At 53.0% G+C, this 25,134-nt stretch overlaps 1 protein-coding gene and 1 long non-coding RNA gene across 3 annotated transcripts in view; one reads left to right on the top strand and one right to left on the bottom strand.

Moving 5' to 3' along the window:
* Nucleotides 1-10,359, bottom strand: part of SCARB1 (scavenger receptor class B member 1) — a 67,877-nt gene extending 57,518 nt beyond the window's left edge. Inside the window, exon 1 of one of the 2 annotated variants that reach the window (XM_047696645.1) lies at nucleotides 10,023-10,359. In XM_047696645.1, the coding sequence (XP_047552601.1) occupies nucleotides 10,023-10,148 (126 nt within the window). In that variant the 5' untranslated portion in view covers nucleotides 10,149-10,359. The remainder of the gene's footprint in view (nucleotides 1-10,022) is intronic. The other variant, XM_047696644.1, reaches the window with a different exon arrangement.
* A 24-nt stretch (nucleotides 10,360-10,383) lies between these two features.
* On the top strand, nucleotides 10,384-13,663 carry LOC125081852 (uncharacterized). Its single transcript, XR_007121802.1, has 3 exons — nucleotides 10,384-10,576; nucleotides 12,762-13,158; nucleotides 13,423-13,663. It is a non-coding gene; the product is annotated as an uncharacterized LOC125081852 (long non-coding RNA).
* Nucleotides 13,664-25,134: the final 11,471 nt, after the last annotated feature.

Below are 25,134 nucleotides of genomic sequence, written 5' to 3'. Positions count from 1 at the left end.
CAGCCAGAACAGGCGCTGTTTCTTTACCCCACCACTCACAGACGGCCCTCATGACATCTCTGTAAGTCACGTTGGGACTGAGAAGGGTTCAATCAGAAGACATCAGTGCCCAGCCAGGGGACACTCCCGGTCGCTGGGAGGGAGTAACATGGGGTAGCTATAACACAGATGGGGCAGACAGTGGCAGTGGGGCTCATGGGGGAGGGTTGGTGGTCAGGGGGTATCTTCTTCAAGAGGTCACATTAGAGAGGAAACATAAAAGAGGAACCAAGCATAAGAACCAGAGGGGAAAAGCATTCTGTGGAGTAGTAACAGCACATGCAAAGGCCCTGGGGCAGGAAAGAACACAGGGGCACTGCAGGAAAACAAAGACCTGTGGGGCTGGAATAGGGTGAGCATTCTGAGAATGGAAGCAGGCAGGGGCTGGTGAAGAAGGGACTTATAAGCTGTTGGGACAGGCAGGCTTCCTACATCACAGTGGTAAAATGATCCCAGTTGCATTTTCTAAAGAGCATTCCGGCTGCAGCAGCGAGAACGGACAGCACAGTGGCAAGAAGGCGCAGGAGCAGACAGCACAGGGAGGACGCTGGCAAGAGGTCTGCAGCAGGGGCCCGTGCAGAGGAGGGAAGCCAGACCCCGTCCCTGCGCAGGATCACAGCCTGCCACTAGTCACAAACCTCCCTGTGAAGCCACCTGTGTTCTAAACATCCATTCCATAAATATTTGAGAACCCACGATTCTGTGCAAGGCATCATTCTAGGTGCCCGGGACAGGGTAACACACAAAATCACCGTCCTGCCCTCACAGGACCCACATCCTCCCAGAGAGAAAGGGACAGCAGACGATAAACATGATGCACAGGTATAGTATGTAGGACCTCACAGGGTGACAGGGCTACGGAAGGAAGAGCTGGGGAAGGAGAAGGAGGGGTCAGAGCCCAGGGGAATGGCAATGGGCAAATTCAAACAAGGGAGAGGTCAGGGTGGGCCTCCAAGAGCACCCGAGATCTGAACGGAGCCCTAGAGGAGGTGGGAGCGTGAGTCACACACATCAGAGGAGAGATGCAGGCAGAGGGGAGAGTAAGGTGGAGTGTGCCCATACGTCTCAGGAATGGCCAGTAGGTTGGTGTGCAAGGTCAAGGGGAAGGGGAGGGAAGCGAGGGGTGAGGGGCAGATGGTGGAGGCGTCAAGACCCAACATGAGGGTGCAGCTCTGACCCTGAGAAGGGGATGGGACAGGCCCACGGCGGGGGTTTCGAACAGAGGAGGACCGTGAGCTGACTGCAAAGGTCACAGGTTCCCTTTGGCTGCTGTGCGGAGAAAACCCAGCCAGGGAGCAAAGGTGGACGCAGGGAGGCCGTCGGGAATCCAGGTGAGAGCGGGTGGCCCCACGGACAGGGGCGGGAGCTGGAAGTGTGGCACGAAGCAGTGGGATCCTGGATGTCCTGTGAGGAGGGAGTCAGAAACATCCTGACGGTACAGTGTGGGAAGTGAGAGTGAGACGAGAGATCCAGGCCTTTCCGCCCGGGCAGTTAGAGGCCGCAAAAGCCACAGACAGAGATGGGAATGCAGACAGAGCCTGGAAGAGGGACAGAGATAGGATCGGGGCCTGGGGCGGGGAGAGGGGCCAGGCACAGGCCAGGGTGTGCAAGCAGCCTTCCACCACCGGAACTGAGATACAGAGCGGGCCCCTGGATGCTGGGGGCTGGAATTCAGGAGGAAGATCTCGGCCTGGGATATCGGCCGGGAACCCAAGACAAAGATGCCACTCACTGCCCGAGGCTCCCGGAGCTCACCCAGGCAATGCACGACCCAGAAAGGACATCCAAGGCTGAGCCCTGGGACTCGCCAGTAGGCAAGGGGTCAGGGAGATAAGGAGGCACGAACACAGGAGACAAAGAGCAGCCAGCCAGGGAGGTAGGAGGAAAACCGAGAGAACAGACATTTCTTGAGACGTGTCTCAAGAGTCCTTCTAGGACCTTCCAGAAAAGGTGGAAGGAACTTCACCCAAAATGCCAGGAAGCAAACAAGGGTCAGGCCACTCCTGTTCCTTCCCTGTCCCCAGCATGAGGCTGTTGGCAAAGAGGAAGACAGAGTGCGGTGGGGGGTGGGGGAAGGAGGGGAGAAACCCACAGCTGGGCCTCGGGCCACCGGGGTCCCACCGGGCCACAGGGGACCTCTGGGTTCAGGGACGATCTGGGCACACAGTAGCTTCAAATCAGGCTCGGAATCACCCCGGACGCCCTGCGATGCCCAGCTGCTGAGCCTTGTGTGGCTCCAAAGCCAAGAATGGCCTGTTTGTGTTGTTTTGCTTCTCTTTGCATTTCTGCTCCTGCTAGGCACTCCCAGAGCCAGGGGAGGCCAAGGTCACGTTTGACAAGGGGGAGGGAAATGAGGTACATAAAAGAAGGTCTCCTTTTGTTTTGTTTTGAATATTTGGCCTAGGCGCACAATCGAATTCTCCACACAGTACATGTGTTGATGGGGCCAAAGTTACTAGATCTTTCTTCGTGGAGAAGAGCAGGGGCCCAACACTCCTCCGCCCAGACCTCTGGCTCTCAGATCACCAACCAGATGTCTGCATCAGCCTCGTGCCAGAAGCCAGCCCTGGGGGTGCCCCTGAGCCAGGTGGCCATCCGCTGCTGAGCAAGGACACAGGATCACCCTTCTGGGCACCAGCGACCACCAGCACGCCCTGCAGACGACGACGGCACAGACAGGCCAGTGCCGGGATGTGGGGACACTTTACTGAGCGAGTGTTTGATGACACCAACGCGTGACTCACTCTGTGTCATTCGCTGCTAGAGGAAGGCCAGCACAAGGTGATTCCAGGTAACTGAGCTTAACCAGTTCTAGCTAATCACGTTGAATCACCGAGTGGAGGCACGGCTGGTATTAGTCATTCCAGGAAGGCACCGGGAACGTTTCATGGAACGGGAAGAGCCGGGCACCCAGAATACACCGGCGCTGCCAGGCCAGTGGAAGGCCAGACGGTGCTAGGGCATGTCACCACACACATACACACGCACCCAACACGCACAGACATGCACGGATGTGTGTGCCCGCGTGTGCTCACGTATGTGACCGGGCACACCAACCAGTGTGCCTGTGTGTGACCATGTGCGGCGACATGTATGCACACGTCAGCACTGGCGCGTGAGCCCACACATACACACACACGTGCCAACACACGAGGACCACACGTCCCATGCCACACGCGGGCGCACGGCAACCTGTGTGCACGCACGCCCGCATGTCCACGTGTACGCCAACATGGTGACACCGTGCTCCCTGGTTACACACATCCACACGCGTGTGCACGTGCTCCAGCCTGTGGTCGCACGCGTGCATGTGCCCATGCCAACATGCGTTCGCCTGTCGCCCGTCGTGTACACACAATCGGCACACGCGACAACACTCGCGTGAGCACACACGTCCCCTCAGGAAACCAGAAAGGAAAACAAAACTAAATCCAACTCAGGGACGCTAAAAATAGCCGTGGTTTCCAGCTGTCACCGTGGAGTGAGATGAAGCGACCTCCCACAGGCCGGGAGGACCAGGAAGTCCCCCTGTGGGAAAGAGGAAGCAAAACAACCCGGAGTGGGCGTGCACCTGCGATCCTAGGGTCCCAAGAACCGAGCGCCTTCCACCCGCCAGCGCCCGCCAGTTCCATGGCCTGCGGCCAGAGGCAAGAGACCCCCTCCGCTGTCCGGGGCTCAGGAGTGGCCAGGCTGGGACCCCGGGGGCTTCCCAGAGCTTTGGGAGCAAGGCTGGCCAAGCCGACCCTGCAGGAGAAGCCGCCCTTCCCCGCTTCTCTTGGCATCTGCAAGTCCAGAACACACACATACACACACCTGGCTGCAGGGGGCCCGCTGCCTGCTGGCCATGCAGGGCAAGCAGAAGGGGAGCTCAACCCAAACAGAGCACAGGAAGGGCCTGCCCTCCTGCCAAAGATTAGCCCAAGACACTCAGAAACAGAGAGTGGGGAGGACAGGGTCTACAGGGCAGCGGGCTCCAGGATTCAAATCCTGGCCCTGCCATGTCAGCCGTGTGACCCAGGGCAAGTGACTTCACGGCGCTGTGCTTCCCCCATTTCCTGGGTAAAAGAGAGGCAACAGGAGCTCCCTGGATGCTAAACAGATGATGTAATAAGCCTAAAACACTTAGGATGATTAGGACCACAGCAGGCCAGTAAGAAGCGCTCATTAACACTTCCCTGTCATCAACCCCCACCTTCTAACTGATGGGCGGAGGAGATTTGCCAGGGGGCCCAAAGCCACCCAGGGGCATGGGAGGACAGTCCTGAGGCTCTCTGGGTGGCTCTCGCTGAGGGAAGAACTAGTCTGAGTCCGAATCTCAGGCAGGGAAAGAGGATAAGGAAACAATCCGACCTCAAAACACCGACCACCTCGCTATTCCACCATCTGCGCAGGAACGCAAGGGCTGCTCTGGTCCTCAGAGACTCTGCAGTGAGAGCAACAATGCAGGCCCTGCCCCAGCAGATGTCCAGGCTCAGGAGGGAGAAAAAGGCTGCACAAATAAACATATAACATAAGGGACTACTATTAGGGACATGAGGGGCAAGCTACACAGATATCTGCGGGTGAGCCTTCCAGACAGAGGGGAATGCAAGCCAGAGACTCTGTGGTAGGGCCAGGCTAGGCAGCCTCAAGGACGTCAAGGAGATAGTGTGGTAGGTGAGCAGGGAGGCCAAGAGACGGCGAGGTAAGAGAGGGAAGGAGAGCCAGAGTGGGGGCCGTCAGGCCACTGGGACAACCTTGATACTCACAATAACATAGGGAACCTCGAAGGGTAGTCAGCTGAGGGGACACATGATCTGACGAGTGTTTTATCAGGATCCCTCTGGCTGCCTATGAAGACCAGAGATGAGACTACTGCACCAGTCCAAGCAGTGGATGGAGAAGGCCGCCATGGTGATGCTGAGAAGAGGGGTTGAAATCCAGATACACTTTGAAGATAAAGCCAATAGGATCTGCTGATAGACCACATGAAGGATGACCCAAGATCTTCACCTCTACACTTGGGGGAGCAAATGGAGGTGTCACTTATTGAGATGGAAACACAAGCTGGGGAAGCCTCTGGCAGCTGAAAAAATGAGTGGATAAAGCCCTCGAGGCTGATTTCAATCAGAAAACCAACTTAGAGACGGCAGAGGGGACCCAGCTCCCCTCCTGGATGTGGAGGAGGCTTGGAGGCCCATGGACTCATAGTGGCCCAGCAGACAAGCACTTTCCCCTGCGGCCCAGCTGCAGCAAGGGGCTCCTCCTACTGCCAGGCCTTCCCTGTCCGACCAGAGACACCTGTTAACTTGGAAACGTACTGCCAGGGACCTGGAGGGAGCATTCCTCATCCGTTCGAACAGGGACGGCCATGCATGCCAGGCTCAGTCCTAGGCGATGGAGATAAGAGTCCTCATTCTCCTGGCGTTTTCCTCCAGGATATTTACTTACACGGACACACACACACACACACACACACACACCAGGAAGGTTACCTGGGGCAAATTTCTCTCCAAAGCTTCGTTTCCCTATCTGTCGAGGACGATAATGAGAAGTGTCCCAGAACTGTCCCAGGACTAAGCAAGACGGCATTCACCAAGATGTCCTGAACACTGCCTGGCCCATGGGAATTCACGACTGCTCTCCTTAGCGCATTCCGGCTGGACACCTCCTGTCCACTCCCGCCTACTGAGGGAAAGTAGAAGGGATGAGTCTTACTTCTTTCCCTGGACCTCTCCCAGCAACCTCAGCACACGAGGCTGCTCCGCTGTGTGCCGCCCACCGTGGGAGGCACGTTCGGCCACTCTCTGGGGAAATCTTGGATTCATTACTAATTTTTTTTTTCTTCTTTTTTTTTTTTTTTTAAGATTTTTTTTTTATTATTTATTTATTTGACAGACAGAGATCACAAGCAGGCAGAGAGGCAGGCAGGCAGAGAGGAGGAAGCAGGCCCCCCGCTGAGCAGAGAGCCCGATGTGGGACTCGATCCCAGGACCCTGAGATCATGACCTGAGCCAAAGGCAGCGGCTTAACCCACTGAGCCACCCAGGCGCCCCTCATTACTAATTTTTAATTAAACATATAACACATGAATAGTCTCCTTGTTTAAAAAAAAAAAAAAAAAAAAAGGCAGGGGCGCCTGGGTGGCTCAGTCGGTTAAGCGTCTGCCTTCAGCTCAGGTCACGATCCCCGGGTCCTGGGATCGAAGGTTTGAGTCCCGCGGCAGGCTCCTTGCTCAGCAGGGAGTCTGCTTCTCCCTCTCCTTCTGCCTGCTACTCCCCCTCCTCACACTCTCTCTCTCTCAAATAAGTAAATTACTATAAATTTAAACAAATTAAATCTAAATAAATAAAACTGAAAAAAGAATTACAGATAAAATATGTTTCCCTCGGCCACAGCCTGAGCCTCCCTCTTTGCCCCGAGAGTGAGCACTGTCAGTCCACCCCTTTTCTGATTTTATGTGCACTGTCCCCCACTGGAAATACAGGTTATTGTCTTGTGACCTGAGCTTTTTCTCAATGACTTCTCTATTTTGCCAACTCTCTGTGCTAAAGCATACACATTGAGTCCCTTCTTTCTAACTCTTGCCTAGAAATCTATCGGATGAAGGGCTCCGGCTCCCACTCCCACCTTATTTCCTAGGCCCTGGCTGATATGTAGACCCCAACTCGGGACTGTGGCTCTGGCCCTCCACTGCCACGAGCTGTACAGACGCCAGCAAGCCCCAGACCTCTGCGATGCCTCAGTTTCCTTACCTGTAGGAGGGAACCAAAGCACCACCTCAACCTACTTCTCAAGGCTATGGTCAGAGTCAAACAAGAAACACGAGACATGTCCAAGGTATTTGCACACATACGTAACTGCCTTTGTAGTTTATAATCTCGCTGGCAGGCAAACTACACCTGACCCATCTCAGAGCTGAAGAAAGAAACCGTGCCTCAGATGTGAAGTGAGTGGCATGATGTCCCCAGCTAGCAAAGGGCCCAGCCAACCCGGCAGCCCCGGGCTCCGGAAACTGACTAGGGTTTCAGAATGCATCAGCTCCCCACTCAACCCCATCAGCAGCCTGAGGAACGTAAATCAAACCCATCAGATCCACAACAACAACAAAATGATCATCGTGAAGTATAACGATGGCAGACATGCAGGGGGAGTGGGGCTTTCACGCTCTTGGCGGGCGCATAAATGCTGGAGCTTTCCAGAAAGGCAATTTGGCGGTAACTGTCAAAATTCAAACGAAACAGGCTTCGTGGTCTACAGGTTTCTGTTCTGAAAATCTGCCCTGTGCGAGTATTCGTGACATGTAGGCCGAGAGGTATAAACCAGGACACTCACGGGTCAGTTGCTTGAGACAGAGAAAATCACCAGTCAGTAGAGAAACCAGGAAATAAAGGGATAGCGATTTAAAGGAATACCATGCAGAAAGGGGGGGAAAATGATCGATTTATTTGTTGTGACCTGGAGACATTTTCAAGAGATATCCGCGAATTGAAAAGCAAACTGCAGATATATATACATTTTATATATATGTATGTATATATATATATGTGTATATATATATATACATGTAGTATAGTTCCATGTATGGAAAAAATACGTCGTAATGTGCGTAAATACATACTTATGACGTAGGCACCGATAAAGGTCTAGAAAGATACACACCTGCCAACAATGGTGGTAATTATTATCTGAGGATGGGAATAAAATGGAGGGATCTCTTTTCCCCACCGTTTGAATTTTTTATTTTTTTCCAAGCAAGAATTCATGTCTTATAGGCGGACTTCTTTAGTTAACCAAAAAGCATAAGAAAATAGCGAAGCACAAGGCCTCCCATTCACGCTGCCATGGACACGTGCAGCCAAAGAAAACACCGGCAGGCAGTCCCTCCCTCTCTCTTCACGTCCCACCCACTCGGTCCCCTGAACACAGACATCCTTCTTCCACGGGAAGGGACTTGGCTGGGACTCAGCCTGGGCTGCCCAAGAAGTGGCTGTCGTGGGCTGGGCTTGCCTTCCTGCCTTCACGCCACTCGGACCCAAACCAATCATCTTTGGGAGATTCACGGAGGATGCAGGGCGGCTCTCGCTCCACTTTAAGCCTGGAAATTCTCGGTCCAGGACAGCTGAGGATGATGGCGGTCTCCACTCTGGAAACCCAGAGTTAGAGTGGGGAATTAGGGGGTACCTGCGTGTGAACCAGTGTGCACAGAACTGACTGACATCCCTAGAAAGAACCACCCTGGGGACGCCTGGGTGGCTCAGTCAGTTAAGCGTCTGCCTTTGGCTCAGGTCATGATCCAAAGGTCCGGGGATCGAGCCCTGCATCAGGCTCCCTGCTCAGCGGGAGAGTCTGCTTCTCCCCTTCCCTCTGTCCCTCATCCCTGCTTGTGTGCACTCTCTCTCTCAAATAAATAAAATCTCTTAAAAAGGGGGGACAAAAGGAGAAGAAGAAATCACCCAGGAGTTCACCCAGGAATGATGGGGCCGACAAGATGTTTCAACTATAAACCCCACCCACTCTCGCACCCCCAAAGCAAGAGGCTCCTTGCACAGGGTCCTGATGGCTCCCATGTTTACAGCACCTGGATGACAACATCGTGGGCTCTCCCTGAGATAAAGCTCTCATGGCTCTTCTGAACAGTGTAACCCCTCAGCCACCATGAGAAAGAACAAAGCAGTTCGAACACACTGAGGTGACCCCACACACATCTGTCTGGCCCCCCCCAGAGGCCAAAAAAACACGAGAGGAACTCAGGGCTCAGGGGCACCAGCAGCCAGGACCTCCTCGGAATCAGACTACAGGGTTTACTGGGACAAGATCTGCAAACAAACAAACCAACAAAAAGACACAGTGTGCCCAACATGACTCCCAGAGACCTTGAGAAAAGCCAGTCCTCGCCTCATGGTTAACGACGGCCGGGTCCCAGAGAGGGGCGGCTCAGGTGTAAGCAGACTGTAGACCACATTCATCCCGTGATCCATTCATCCCCAGGCATCCCGTACTGGGCAGGGGGCACAGATATGAGACGTGGACAAGTCCCATTCTTAAGAAACCCACTAAAGGAGCAGGCTAAGGGGAAAAGAGAAGTCAACGAGCAAGTGACATTACCCACATCTTTATCGAAGCTTGCTCAGTGTCTGGGCAAGGTGTGCCTCAGTTTCCCCTCCCCACACTGCCAGTGCTCTCTCTGGCGTCAAGGCTCTAAAATGCTGTGACCCTGGCCTTTCTCAACGCCAGCTCACTTAAACAGGCTGTCCAGACACCCAGGGCAGAGTCTGATGGTCTGAGGCCAGCTAATGTGTCTCCACAGTTGAAAGGGCAATCGCGCGGAAAGTTAAGATCAGAGGAAAGCCCTCTGCTAATGCAGCCTTGGGCTCCTGCCTCTGTGGGAATCTAAGGGGAAAGCCGCTTACCATTTCCAGTGGGCATCAGGAAGGCAGTGTTGGGGGAGGACGGAGCCCTGGGCCTCTGAGAAGGGCTTTCTAAGGGGGAGCTTCTGGACAGCAGAGTGCTCTGGACTACTATCCAGGCCCAGGGACCCATGTGAGTCTCACAGAAGCACATGAATGGAAGGTTCCTGTCGTCCTGGGTCCACAGGAAACAGGCAAAGTGCAGCCCTAATTTTAGCAGATAGGGCCTCAGGCTGCTGTAGTCAAGAGGCGAGAAAGTAGCACCATAATGTGCTCACACTCCAGCCTGGCCTGGGCGCCAGACTGCTTAGGGTAAGGTTTCTCATTCAGGCCTCCCCAACCCTGGACCCGCGCCTCCAGGAGAGCCCCCAAATGCCCCTGAGCCCCCCAGCCTCGGCCTGGGTCGGGGAGGGTACTACGGCGGCAGCCAGCGGCCCCTCGCGATGCGCTCCGGGCTCCCGTTGCTCCGGGGCCCAGACCCAGGGCGCCGATCCCGGCTCTGGCTCGCCCGCCCTCTGACTGCGCGCGCTCCTCCGCGCCCTTCGTCCTCCAGTTTCGACCCCGTGCGGGCCCCAGGCGGCGCCCCTCACCCACCTTGAGGACCTGCTGCTTGATGAGCGTGGGCACCACCACGATCATGACGGCTCCCAGCACTGCGCACAGCAGCCCAGCGAAGCCCAGCACCGCGACCGCCCGGCACGCTCTGGCGCGGCTGCCCATGTCTGCGCGCCCTGGCTCCCGCCCGGCCCTCGCGTGGCTCCGCGCCTGGGGGGACGGGGACCGAGACACAGGCGACACAGGCGGCGACTCTAGGGCAGGCGGGCCACAGCGGCACGGCGGGGCCCAGACCTTGGCGCACGGAGGAGCGGCCCTGCAGGTGGCCGGCGGTTTTATGCGCCATCGCCGGCGCAGCCGGACCGCCCCCGGGACGCCCTGGGCACCAGGATTCGGGCGCGAGCCTACGGGCGGGGGCGGGGGGCGGGGGCTTCGCGGGGTCGGGGCGGGGTTGGGGGCGGGGCCCGGGCGGGGCGCGGATCGGACGGTCGGAGGACACGCCCCGCGGGGGGTAGTCTGCCGCCCCACGCCCTCGCTTCCGTTTCCGCGGGAGACCGCGCGGGGATCCTCGCGTTCCGCGTGCAGTGGCGTCGGTGGGGTTTGGCTCCCCCTCTGCGTCCTCTTCCCCGCTCCTCCCCGCCTCTCGCTTTCCCTGCTCTTCCTCCTCCCATCACCTGCTCCCTCTCCTCTTCTCTCTCCCCGTCCTCCCGCAGCGCCCCCTCACCCTCCTGCTCCCCTCTCCTTCGCCCCTGCCCCTCCTCCTCTCCCACTTCCTGTGTCATGACCGGCGTCATGGACACACTTAGTAGGAGTTTCCCAACTCATCAGAAACACCGGAGCCCTCATCCGCACTTCTGCGACCTCATTGCCATCCCCCAAGCCCCCAACCACACTCACATTCTGTTCTAGCCTCGCTCTCGCTGGAACCAGCCTTGCAGACTCCCGCCTCAGTGCCTGATACACACAACCCACCCCGCTTGGCATTCTGTTCCCCTAGATATCTGCCCGGCTCCTTCCTTCATGACCACTCTGCCACCTTATCAGAAAGGCCTTCCACCCGCCACCTCGTGTAAAACAAAATAGCGCCAGCTCTCCCCATCTCCCTTATCGCTGAGAACCACCTGGCATGTTACACAGTCATTCGTCCTTTGCATTCTGACCAGCCCCCCAGCTAGAATGCTGCGGGCAGACTTGGTCTCTCTGAGCCCCTGCCTTGTCCTCCGCAGCTAGCACTCTGCCTGGCAGGTAATGCTGGGCCCCCTGGGCTTAGCACCTTGCCCAAAATGGCTCCATTTTCCAGGTGAGGAAGCAGGCACAGAAAGGTGACATGAACACACCTTAGTGTCTGCTTTCTAATGAAGAGGGAGATATGATGAGCGAGTGAGCAAATAAAGGATGCTTAATTGCAGGTAACAGGTGCTCCGAGAAAACACAGCAGGTGCTCCCCTACGGCTCCCCAGCTGCATGTGACATTGAGCTTTGAGCCCCTCATTCTCTAGACCGGACTACTGAGAGGACAAGGGACTGGTTGAGGGTTACACGGGGTGGGACGCAGTGTCCTCAGCATCCGGCGAAGGCAGGCCGGTCCCTGCTGGCTCGGGAGGAGGCCTTCGGAAACTCTCCTTCAGCCGTGGAAGAAAGCAGCATGATCTGGCCGAAGCAGTATTTGTGTACAGCACCCACTCCATACCAGCCAGAGAGCCTTGCCTGCCACTGTCCCCCACAGCAGACCTGACCTTGCCCAGGGTGCATGTAGGAGGAGCCCAACCCCTGACCTAGATCGGGGTGCCAGGACAGGGCTGCGGTGTCAGAGGGGAATGAGTCTGGGGAAACCATGCTCCAGGGTTTCCCGCAGCAGAGTCCCAGGGCAAGGCACTTGGCCCACTGTTGGCCTCGGTTTTCTCACTTGTCCAGTGGGGACAATAAGAGCCTCTCCCCAAGGGCTGTCGTGAGGTTTAACTGCATTGGGCAACTGTGGCAGGGCTTACTTAGATCAGTTCCCGCAACGTGGGAGCACAGCTGAGGCCAGTGTTGTCCCAAGACCTGCACGACCTGGCTCTTGCCTACCTTTTCTGCCCCATCTCCCAGCCTCTCCCCTTACTAACTGTACTCCCAGCCTCCTGGGCTTTCTTTCTGTTCCTTGAACAGCCCCAGCTTTCTCCTGCCACAGGGCCTTTGCATTTGCTGTATATTGTGCTCAGAACACTCTTCCCCCAGATCCTTCCAGAGCTCACTTCTGCTCCAGACTCCAGCTCATCATTCACTCCCCGGAGAGGCCTTCACTGCCCAGTATCCAAAATGGGAACCCCAGTCACTATACCAAATCATCCCCATTTTACCTGAAATGGTCTTAATGGTTTCTTTACTTTTGTCTCCCCCAGCTCCCAAGCAACAAGCCGGTCTGGTTTTGCTGATGATATATCCCCAGCACCTCGGGCAGCTCCTGGCACATGTTACGTATGCCCTGAAGTCTTCAGGTGATCAATTAGCTCACTGAGGCATTAATCAATCAAGTCAATTAGTCAATCAATTAACATATTTCATTGAATTCCTCAAGGTTTTCAACAGCCATCAGCTATGGGAATTGTCTTATCCCCATGACTTTGCTGTTCTTGGGAACTAACCAACTGAACTAACCAGCTGAACTAACCAATGAACCTGGGGTCTGCCCTGGCCCAATGCCCGCCCCCCCTCCTTGCACCCGTCCTCCCCCAAAGAGGCCCATTCGCCTTGACCCTCTCACCCAATGTAACTGTTATTTATTACGAACTCTTCAAGGTCCAAATGTGCGTGGTGCTTACCCAAGAGAGCCTCAAGGACACGGCAGGAGGGTCCCCGCGTCAGACCAGGGCGATCGCCTGACAAGAGACACAGCGGAGATGAAAGGCTGTCTGAGACACGTGACGAGCCTTGAGCTCATTGAGGGGAGTCATTTCCGACGGGGTTGTGGGGGGCAAGGATGTGGTGGGGGGTGCTGAGAAGCAGGAGAAAAGACTTCGTCATGCTTTAGAGAGCGGCCTTGCCAGGATAGGGAGAGCTGAGAAAAACACAGAAGGAAAGGAGAGATGAATCAGAGTAAGATATTCTCAACGTGGGTGCCGGACGGATCCCAAATGAACCAAGTCAGATGATGTTCCTTCTCAGCTCAGACGTGTCCCCAATCAAAAGACAGATGGTGAGTGTGGGCAAAGATGTGGGGGATGCTGGAACCCTCAGACACTGCCTGGGCGGGGAGTGGTGGGGGTTTGTAAAATGAGGCAGCCGCGGGGACTGAGCGGGGAATCCAGCCGTCCCAGTCTGGGGCACATACGAGAGAAGTGAAAACTGTGTCCACGCAAAAATGTGTGCACCAGGGGTCATTACAGCCCTGTGCACAGTAGCTAAAAGGTGTTACAGCCCAGATGACGAAGAGGCAAATAAAATACAGACTGTCACACAGCGGAACGTTATTTGGCATGAGAAGGAGAGAAGTACTGCTACGTACCACGGCGTGCATGAACTTTGAAAACTTTACCCCGAGTGAAACTTAGAAAAGACCACACAGGGACACTTGGGTGGCTCAGTTGGTTGAGCGTCTGACCGGTGATTTCAGCTTAGGACAGGATCTCAGGGTCTTGGGATCAAGCCCCGCACCACGCTCCGTGCTTCGTGGGGCGGGGGGGGCGGGTAGTCTGCCTGAAGATCTCTCTCTGTGCCCCTCCCCGCTCTGTAAAATAAATAAATATTTAAAAAAGAAGAGATCACATGGTGTATGATTCCATTAATAGGAAATGTCCAGAAGAGGTAAATCCGCGAGACCGGAAGGTTGCCTGTCTTGGGGAGGGTCAGGGGAGCGACGGGGGAGAATCCGGAGCTAAGGGGTACAAGGCTTCTCTTGATGAAACTGTCCTGGCAGTGGTGACGTAACCCTGGGAATAGACTAAAATCCAGTGAATTGTACCCATTAAAAGACTGCACTATATGCTCTACAAACTACCTGTCAATGAACCGTCACTGGGAAAATCAGAATGTTCTTCTGGCCCCCACCTCTCTCAGACGAAGAGCCAAGTCCTCACCACGACCCACAAGGTGACCATCATCCCCCTGACCTCGTGTTCCTCTTCTCCCCCCCCCCCCGACGCCCCGTCCCTCCCCCATCCCACCTGCTTTACCTCCTGGGTGTTTCTCAAACCTGCTACCTTGCTCCTGCCTCAGGACCTTTGTACTCCTCAGTCCCTTTAACTCTTCTCTCAACCCCCCATGGAGCTCACCCTCCCTCCCTTCACGTTCTTGCCCTGACACCATCTCGGTGAGAATCCTTCCTATCCACACCCCCCACAAAACTCCCTGTCTCCCTTCCCTACTTTGCTTTCTCCCCCAGCACACTACATAATGCCTTGGCTCTCCTTCTCTAATGGAAAAGCTCCATAAGGGCAGGAATCTGTTTTGCCCATGACTGTGTCCCCAACTCCTAGAACAGTGCCTGGCACACAGTAGGTCCTTCATGGATATCTACACACTGAGGAACCATAACTACCAGAGCCCAGTGATTAAAAATCTGCCTTTGGGATGCCTGGGGGGCTCCGTCGATTAAGCGTCTGCCTTTGGCTCAAGTCGTGATCCCAGGATCCTGGGATTGAGTCCTGCATTGGGCTCCCTGGTCAGTGGGGAGTCTGCTTCTCCCTCTGACCCTCCCCCCTCTCATGCTCTCCATCTCTCATATTCTCTCTCTCAAATAAATAAATAAAATCTTAAAATCTTCCTTTCCTGCCTGAGCTGAAGGCAGAGGCTCAACCCACTGAGCCACCCAGGTGCCCCAAAATAAAATCCTTTTTAAAAAATGCAGGAGTGCCTGGGTGACTCAGTTGGTTGAGTGGCCAGCTCTTGATTTCAGCTCAGGTCATGGTCTCGGGGTCCTGGGATGCAGCCTCGCGTGGGTCTCCCTCTCAGCAAGGAGTCTGCTTGAGATTCTCGCTGCCTCTCCCTCTGTCCCACAAGTCTTTAGGGAGGAAAATGCAGCTACTAAAAACTTTTTTGATTGCAGATGTGGTTCTCATTGCATTTCTTTTGAATAGCACTGTATTAAAGAATGATCCAGACCAAGGAGGGGGCCTTGAGGGGGAAAAGAAAATGATCCATGCTTTAAGAAGGGAAATAAGAGAACAGGGTAAGTGCCACCGGTGGGGAGGGGGCGTGTGATTCAAAGGGGGTGGCTGGGAGGGCCTCTGGGAGAAGGAGACATTGGATGAAGACCTAAAGAAAGTGCAGGAAGGAGCCACACAGATCTCTAAGGAAGAGATTCCCAGGCAGCGGGAACAGCCAGTGCAAAGGCCCTGGGGCAGAAGGATCCCTGCATAGTTTTTTTTTTTTTTTAATTTATTCACTTGACAGACAGAGATCACAAGTAGGCAGAGAGGCAGGCAGAGAGAGAGAGAGAGGGGAAGCAGACTCCCTGCTGAGCAGAGAGCCCGATGTGGGGCTTGATCCCAGGACCCTGAGATCATGACCTGAGCCGAAGGCAGAGGCTTTAACCCACTGAGTCACCCAGGTGCCCCCCAGGATAGATTTTAATGAAGATCTGATTTCTGATAACTGATGTAAATGATGTCTTAGGAGCTGTTTTCCTTCAACAGGCAAAAGTGTCCCTACAATATGGTGAATATTAATGGAGGTCTCCAGAGCTCCCAGACACTCCCAGGAGACTCAGCCTGGCCCAAGAAATCCCAGCTTTCTGAGGAATCACCAGACATTTTGTGAACCTCCTGCCACCTTCCTTTTCTAAGAGTTGGCAACCGAACCTTACCTTTGCCCCTGGCTCTTGTACTTGAGATAGTACCTCTCTGACAAGGGCTAAGCCTCCAACATAAAATCACTTTCCAGGACAAAGGTGGAGGTGTGGGGAGAACTCCGAGGGCAGCCGTGAGCTAAGAACCCTGCTCCATTTCTGCAGGCTCAAAAGAGGATGGAAGCTTCTATTTGTTTCCCTAGTTTTCTGCCTGCTGGACACAGGAGGATGGCTCTGGACCCGGACAAGGGGCACCTGGCTGGCTCAGTCAGTAGGGCGTGCAACTCTTGGTCCTGGGGTTGGGAGTTCAAGCCCCACATTGGGCAAGAAGCAAACTAAAAAAAAAAAAAAAAAAAAAAAAAGAAAAAAGAAAGAAAGAAAAAAAGAAAAAAAGGAAGGAAGGAAGGAAGGAAAGGAGGGAGGGAGGGAGGGAAGGAGGAAGGAAAGATGGAAGGAATGAGAAGAAAACCTGAAGGCCAATGTCATGAACATTAAGGCACACATATGGCAGGATTCCAATGACAGGAGGCTACCAGAGTTGCTGAGTCCCCATCATAGAGACAGGATCCAGGATGGGGGCGCCAGGGGCCGGGGGAGGGGGCTGAGACGCTGGTCTCCGTTTGGGAGGATGGATGGTGGTGATGGCTACCTGCACAGATGGCACACTTTCAAAGGGCTGATATCCACACAATGATAAAAATCTGAGCACCGCAAGGATAGAAGAGGAACCCCCAGGAAGTGCAGGCAGGAGGCTGGCCGGAAGCTGAGCTATAAAGAAGTAAACCAGAGAGTCGGTCTTTGATCAACCAGGGGCAGGGGTGGGGGGGGTACCCTGGGGGGCTCAGTGGGTTAAGCCTCTACCTTCAGCTCAGGCCATGATCTCAGGGTCTTGGGATCGAGCCCCACATCAGGCTTTCTGCTGAGCAGAGTAGCCTGCTTCCCCCTCTCTCTGCCTGCTTGTGATCTCTCTGTCAAATAAATAAATAAAATCTTAAAAAAAAAAAAAAGAATTGGAGAGGGAGGCAACACATAAGATATGGGCAGGGAGGGCTTGGGGAGGAAAAGCAGGTCTGGTGGACCTTCTGGAGAGTTCTCTGCAGCCTCCAAAAGAGGGAAGTGAGGGGCTGGGGGCTTCCAGACTGTCCCTAAGCCCACTCTGGAGGGACCTTTTCCTTCCTGGGCCCATCCTGGGCCAGAAGGAGAAGTGCCGCCAAGCCTGAGTGGGGCAATCCACTGGTTTCCCTGAACAACACACACCCACACAGGGTCTGTCCCAAAAAGAGGACCCCGCCATGCAGGGGGCAGGAAGGGGACACACGCCAGCGATCCCCTGCTTTCCAGGAATCCCCTCTGAGCCCTGGGTGCCCCTTCTGAGACCCACATGCCCTTTATAAAACAAAAGTCGGAGGTGTACCAAGGCTGCGACAGAGGACTCAGAACCCTCATAATGCATTGCCTCCAGATAATTTAAAAACCATAATAAAACCCACTCAAACTCAGTCTGCTTCTTATTATCACCCTCCAGCAGTCACTCTAAAAAAAAAAAAAAAGCCAGTTGGGGCGCCTGGGTGGCTCAGTGGGTTAAAACGCCTCTGCCTTCAGCTCAGGTCATGATCCCAGGGTCCTGGGATCAAGCCCCACGTCGGGCTCTCTGCTTGGCAAGGAGCCTAATTCCCTTCCTCTCTCTCTCTGCCTGCCTCTCTGCCTACTTGTGATCTCTGTCAAATAAATAAATAAATCTTAAAAAAAAAAGAAAAGAAAGAAAGAAAAAAAAAAAGAAAAAAGCTTGTCAATTCCTATACTAAACAGTACCCATGTTACTGTTGCATTTTAATAAAATGTACATAAGCTTCCAATTGGCATGTTTGTATTACTTAACCTCTAACAAATACTGTATTCTTCATGAAATATAATTTAAAGAATTCCAGATGCCACACACACACACACACACAAAATATCTTAATAAATATCTTCAAAAATAGGCATGTATTCCTTCTTTTTGATTGTTTAAAACTAAAGAAGGAGGAGGCACCTGGCTGGCCCAGTTGGTAGAGCATGCAACTCCTGATCTCGGGGTTGTGACCTCAAGCCTCACATTGTGTGCAGAGATTGCTTAAAAAAATAAATAAAATCTGGGCGCCTGGGTGGCTCAGTGGATTAAGCCGCTGCCTTCGGCTCAGGTCATGATCTCAGGGTCCTGGGATCAAGTCCCGCATCGGGCTCTCTGCTCAGCAGGGTGCCTGCTTCCCTCTCTCTCTCTCTCTCTGCCTGCCTCTCCATCTACTTGTGATCTCTCTCTATCAAATAAATAAATAAAATCTTAAAAATAAATAAATAAATAAATAAAATCTTTAAAAGGAATAATAAAATAAAAAACGAAACTAAATAAGGAATCCAGAAAATAATTATTCTTACTGAAAATAATTGTTGTTTGAAGTGGGTGTGTTGGGGCACCTGGGTGGCTCAGTGGGTTAAAGCCTCTGCCTTCAGCTCAGGTCATGATCTCAGGGTCCTAGGATCGAGCCCCCATGTGGGGCTCCCTGCTCAGCGGGGAGCCTGCCTCTCCCTCTCCTTCTGCCCTCCCCCACTCATGCTCTCTCTGTTTCAGATAAATACATAAAAACCTTTTCAAAAATAAAACAAAGTGTGTTAAAAAAATTACCCACTTGGGGCACCTGGGTGGTTCAGTGGGTTAAGCCTCTGCCTTCGGCTCAGGTCATGATCCCAGGGTCCTGGAATCGAGGCCCGCATCGGGCTCTCTGCTCAGTGGGGAGCCTGCTTCCTCCTCTCTCTCTGCCTGCCTCTCTGCCTACTTGTGATCTCTCTCTCTGTGTCAAATGAATAAATAAATATTTTTTTTAAATGACCCACTCAAGGGTCGATGATTATTGTGACAATGAAATTATACATTGAATTCATGTGTAATAGACACTATGGGCCACCTTCCCAAAACTCATTCTCTCCCACCCCCTTCTCTACTGATGGCAAAGTGCCCACCTTCCTCCAAGAGGCCACAGATGTTCCAAAAGCAGGAACCCACACTCCCCACCCAGCCCTCCTCAGGAAGGGATGCTGCTGAAGATGCCAGGCCAGACTTGGTAACACCATACGCCCCATCTGATTGGCTTAGGGTGGTGGACACGTGACCAAATGCTGGCCAATAAGACAAGGGAGTGGTGCGCTGGGGGGCCTTCAGAAAAAGTCTTCTCAAAAGGGCTCCAAGAGGAGATGGTTTCTGCATCTCTTCTGCTGGGTGTTATCCCATCTGGGTGAGATGCCTGGGTGGGAGGCAGCCATCCTGCTCTGTAGAAAATGCTGGAGAAGGGACATGGGATGGACCTGGATCCTGAGTGATGGCCATCCTTGTCCGCTGAAACTGAGAAGCCCAAATGTCCTCACCAGAGGGCATCGCAGGACTTCCCCCATATGGGAATAATAAATGTCTTCATTGTTAAACTGTTTGGGTTGGCGCTTTCTAGTACTTTCAGCCAAAAGCATCTCAATGAATACAGATATGAAACCCTCTGGCTGGCACCCAGCAGCCACAATCAACAGCTTTATTGATCCATTCATTCAGGGAATGTTTACTGAGTGCCTTCTATGTCTCAGGACAGTTCTGAGCACTGGAGATCATGAGAGAGGTCCGTTCTCTCCTAGAGGTGCATTCCAGAGGGTGGGGCCAGACACAAAAGCAAGTTCGTAAATAAGCAAAATAATTTCAGATCATGCTAAATACTGAGAAAGAAACAAAATAGAGCGGTTGAATAGAGAGAGTGAGGGTAGGGCTTCTCTGAGAAGGTGGTATCTGAGCAAAGAACTGAATAAAGAAGAGCCAACCACGTGGAGACCCAGGGAAGGGATTCCAGGCAGAGGGCATAGCAAGTGCAAAGGCCCTGAGGTGAGAGCAAACTTTGTGTGGTCAAGGAACTGAAAGGTGGAGTGTGAGGGTAGCATGGCTATAGCAGTAGCTTTTCGGGGGAGTATCTGGAAGTGCACAAAAGGCTCATAGTCCAAGTTTCTCTCCTCCCTTTTTTCCTCCCTCCCTCCCTCCTCTCTCTTTCTCTTTCTCTCTCAATCTCTCTCTCAGAGCTTTTGTTCCCAGGTCCAAAGTGTATGAGTGCTGGTTTGTTGAAATCTGGGCTGAGTTTTCAGGCTCCTCTTTTTAACTCAAGAGAACCACTTAACCTCTCACCATGTGTGGGCCTGACACTGCGCTGGGTTTTCCAACGAAAGCCAACTTTTTGTGCTTCAGCCGAACTAAACAATTCATTTGCAGCAAGTCCCCGTCTGTTTCACTGTTTGTCTGGCCTGAGTACCCTTTTCAGTACCCACCTCCACCGCTTGGGGCCCAGTGGGGCATGGGAATGTGGTCCACAGCATCAGGGCAAGAGGCTGGCCATAGGTGCAGGGGGGCAGGAGCTTGTCGATGTCAGGACAAAGAATCCTTGAGGCTAGAGAAAGGCCCTGAACTGTTTTTAAAAATTCACTCAACTGTAGACCAGCAAAGTTGCCTGTTGCTTTCCTGAGCGGGGGAGTTATTCCTGGCCACCAGACTGAGGGGTACAGTGGAGGGGGCTGGAACTCAGGTAGAAGCAGATTCCAAAACATTATCTGGCAAGCAGTGAATGCCGACCCCACTGTGGACACACCTGCCAGCACCTGAAATGGCTTTTGGCCGGCGACAGGGTGGTGCTGAGGGAGATCACCACTCACAGGGCCGTTGGTTTAACTATGTTTCCCGTGGGCATGGTGGGGAGTGGGGGTGACAGCCCCAGCCCCATGCAGGTTCCAGACCTGCAGGGACAAGCATATTACTCTCACACCACTGAGTCTATACTGGCACTTAAGAGAAATGCTCTCAGGGAAAGGAATCTGCTCTGGTGAGGGTGTATTACAGAGGCCACAGAGGGGTCCCTTTTCAAAGCAAACAGGATCGAGTTACTTCCTGTCTAAATCCTGCACTAGCTTCCCATTGCACGGGCATGAAGCCCAGACCCCTCCCTGGGGCCCACAAGGCCCCGAGCCGGCTCCCCTCTCCTACTTCTCCTCACCCTTCAGCCCTGAGTTGCAGCCATCCTAGCCTCTTGTGGATCTTCTGAAGTGTTCGGTTTGTGCTGCCACAGGACCTTAGCATGTGCTGTGCTCCCTGCTTTCAACTGCTCTCCATGGCAGCTCCCTCGAGGTCCAGCTCCAATGTCACCTCCTCAGAGAGGCCTCCCCTGGTGAGCGTATCTAGAAAAGCACTCCTTATCACATCATCCCGTTTTATTTCCATGACTCCCTGATGTTATCCAGGCTGACTGTTACTGTCTGTCTCCTCCACTGGTATGAAAGCAGCACGAGGACAAAGGCCTTGCCTTTCCTCACAGCAGGGCCCACAGCCTGCAAGGGGCATGGTGGCTGGAGGAATGGACGAATGGATGGGTGAAGAGGGGAACTTACCCCGCTGGGGGAAGTCAGGGAAGGCTTTATGAGTTGCCATCTGATGGACAAAGAGGAACTGGGCTGTTCACCTCAAATCTGGCTGACCCCAGATTTGGTATAGCGGGGCTATACCGCGGGCGAGTTTGGGCCCCAACCTCGGAGAGTCTCTGGTCCAGGGTCCGGCGCAACATGTGATGTCGTTTCTGCCTTCCTGTGCCATCCTCGAGTGCAGCCAGGGCTGGCAGCCACTCATCTCAGGCTGCAGCTCCCCACGCATTTCCAGGAGCCGCAGCACTTTGGAATGTGACGGAAATGCAAATTCGTGGTTCGGATCCCAGACCTGCCGGATCAGGTGAGGTCCAGGGATCTGTTTTTTCACACGCCTTCCAAAGGATTCCGATATTCACTCAAGATAGGCTGCGGGAGGAGGGAGCCCAGACGGCAAATGCTATGACCCATGCCTGTAATGGTTCCTGCAACATGAGCCTCCCAAGGAACTGGACACCTATGCCCCCAGCCACATGGGCAGGTAAGGGCCACATGGGTTGGGGGGAGGGGGGAGGGGAAGTGGAGGGGAGGCGGGGGGTGGGGTCTTTTCCTCCTCCATCCACTTCCCCTCCCCCTCCTCCTCCTCGAATCTGTTCTCTTGTCCTGACAGTTCCTGATTTCTTTCACTTCTCTCCATCGGGAGTGGTTTCAGAATCCTGTCCCCCTAAAAAGATACGTTCAGGCCTTACTCTCAGGACCTGTGAGGGCGACATTACTTGGGAATCGGGCCTTCACCAATGCAATCATCCTCAGGTGAGGTCATACTGCATGAGGGCAGGGGGGCCCTAAATCCACGACAAGTGTCCTCATAGGAAGAGAGGACATGGGGGCTCCTGGGTGGCTGAGTTGTTAGGAGTCTGCCTTCGGCTCAGGTCATGGTCTCAGGGTCCTGGGATTGAGCCCTGGGACTCAGCCCCGCTGAGCAGGGAAGCCTGCTTCTCCCTCTGCCACTCCCCCTGCTTGTGTTCCCTCTCTCGCTGTCTCTCTGTCAAATAAATAAAATCTTTTTAAAAAATACAATACGCAAACCATAAGAAACTCTCAATCTCACAAAACAAACTGAGGGTTGCTGGGAGGAGGGGGGTAGGAAGAGGGTGATGGGCTTATGGACGTTGGGGAAGGTATGTGCCATGGTGAGTGCTGTGAAGTGTGTAAACCTGGAGGTTCACAGACCTGTACCCCTGGGGCTAATAATACATTATATGTTAATACAATATAAAAAATTATAATAAAAAAATACAATATAATACAATACAGAAGAGAGGACACAGAGACACACAACGGAAGCTGGCCACATGAGGAGGGAGGCAGGAGCTGGGAGCTGGAAGGGCGAGGAGGGCTCCTTCCCTACAGGCTTCCGAAGAAGCACCGTCCTGCCTACACCTTGGTTTTCCACTTTTGGCTTCCAGAGCTGAGGGAGAATAATTTCTGTTGTGAAACATCCTCTCTAGCTGGGTGGTCAGATGCCTCCTGAAACACCCGGGTCTCCAAAGCTAACAGGGAAAGGTGGGCACGTGGTAATGGGGGGGGGGTGTAACCCGAACTCCTCCCCGCGCTCTCCCCTTACACACCGCCTACCCCCCTGACCGCGATCCCACCAGTTTTGTTTTCGTCCTGTTTCCACATTTCACGTTCCTTGGAATTTCTGAAAAATAAAGAACTGAAATCAGAGCTTTGCCCCACATGGAGCTGACGACAGGAATGCAGTTCTGATTTAAGTAAAACAAAACAGGAACTCATCTTCCTGCAGAAGACCTGAACTCAGATACTGTTGGGAGCCAACACTTTCTTTTTTAAGAAAACACCTTCCAAGGGCCCCCTGGGTGGCTCAGTCCCTTGAATATCTGACTTTGCCTCAGGTCATGATCTTGCCTGGTTCGGGGGCTCCCTGCTTCTGTTCCCCAGTCAGCGGGGCGTCTGCTTCTACTCCTCCCTCTGCCCCCACCACTCATGCTCTCTCTCTCAAATAAATAAATAGAATCTTTTTTTTCCAAAAGACTTTATTTATTTAGGAGGCGCCTGGGTGGCTCAGTGGGTTAAGCCTCCACCTTCTCACTCAGGTCATGATCCCAGGGTCCTGGGATCGAGCCCGCATCGGGCTCTCTGCTCAGTGGGGAGCCTGCTTCCCCCTCTCTCTCTGCCTGCTTGTGATCTCTGTCTGTCAAATAAATAAATAAAATCTTTAAAAAAAAAAAGACTTTATTTATTTAACAGAGAGAGACAGCGAGAGAGGGGAACACAGGAGGGGCAGAGGGAGAGGGAGAAGCAGGCTTCCTACCGAGCAGGGAGCCCGATGTGGGCTCGATCCCAGGACCCTGGATCATGACCTGAGCTGAAGGCAGACACTTAACAACTGAGCCACCCAGGCCTCCCAATAAATAAAATCTTTTAAAAAGAAAGAAAAGAAAAGAAAAGAAATCAAGACACAAACTCCATAAACCTTATGAAGAAAGTGGGAGAGGGAGGTTCCCCAGAAAGTGAGAGGGCTGGAAGATCCCTCCAAATCACCCACTCAGATCACAACTGCGGACCACAAGGTTCCCAGGGCCCTGTCACAGCCAAGATTTGCTTTGTGGTTCATTTTGTATAAAGACAAACTCTGCACATTTCTATGGAAACTGTGCATCTTAAAGCCTCAGAGAAAATCTGGAAAGCCACATCAGACCCTAGTGATAGAAGTTGTCTCTGAGAGGTGGGGTTTGCGGGAGGGATGGTGCAGAACAAGACTTACTTTCTGCCAAACCCTTTTACACTTGTGTGGCTTAAAGCCTTATCTGTGAATTCTTCAACAGTACTCCATAAAAAGTGAAGCAAGCCCTATTACGTATCAAAGGACACAGTCAACAGAGTGAAAAGGCAACCAACCTACAGCATGGAAGGAAATATTTGTTAAGTCAGATATCTGTTTAGGGGTTAATACCTAGAATATATTTTAAAAACTCCTACACCTCAACAACAACAAAATCAAATAACCCAATTATAAAAAGGAACTACTGGGACTTCATCAAGATAAAAGGCTTTTGAACAACAAAGGAAATGGTCAACAAAACCAAAAGACAACTGACAGAATGGGAGAAGATATTTGCAAATGACATATCAGATAAAGGGCCAGTATCCAAAATCTGCAAAGAACTTATCAAACTCAACACCCAAAGAACAAATAATCCAGTCAAGAAATGGCGAGGGGCGCCTGGGTGGCTCAGTGGGTTGGGCCGCTGCCTTCGGCTCGGGTCATGATCTCGGAGTCCTGGGATCGAGTCCCGCATCGGGCTCTCTGCTCAGCAGGGAGCCTGCTTCCTCCTGTCTCTCTGCCTGCCTCTCTGCCTGCTTGTGATCTCTCTCTGTCAAATAAATAAATAAAATCTTAAAAAAAAAAAAAAAGAAAGAAATGGCGAGAGGACATGAACAGACATTTCTGCAAAGAAGACATCCAGATGGCCAACAGACCCATGAAAAAGTGCTCCACATCACTCGGCCTCAGGAAAATACAAATCAAAACCACAGTGAGAGGGGCGCCTGGGTGGCTCAGTGGATTAAAGCTTCTGTTTTCAGCTCGAGTCATCATCCCAAGGGTCCTGGGATCGAGCCCCACATCGGGATCTCTGCTCAGCAGGGAACCTGCTTCCTCCTCTCTCTCTCTCTCTCTCTCTCTCTCTCTCTGCCTGCCTCGCTGCCTACTTGTGATCAGTCAAATAAATAAATAAAATCTTAAAAAAAAAAAACCACAGTGAGATACCACTTCACACCAGTCGGAATGGCTAAAATTAACAAGTCAGGAAATGACAGATGCTGGCGAGGATGCAGAGAAAGGGCAACCTTCCTGCATTGTTGGTGGGAATGCAAGCTGGTGCAGCCACTCTGGAAAACAGTATGGAGGTTCCTCAAAAAGTTGATAATATAGCAATTATACCCTAC

This window comes from Lutra lutra, chromosome 12, assembly GCF_902655055.1.
Source record: "Lutra lutra chromosome 12, mLutLut1.2, whole genome shotgun sequence".
NCBI lineage: Eukaryota > Metazoa > Chordata > Mammalia > Carnivora > Mustelidae > Lutra > Lutra lutra.
The sequence above is the reverse complement of the archived record's forward strand: the minus strand, read 5'-3'. Positions and strand labels throughout refer to the sequence as shown.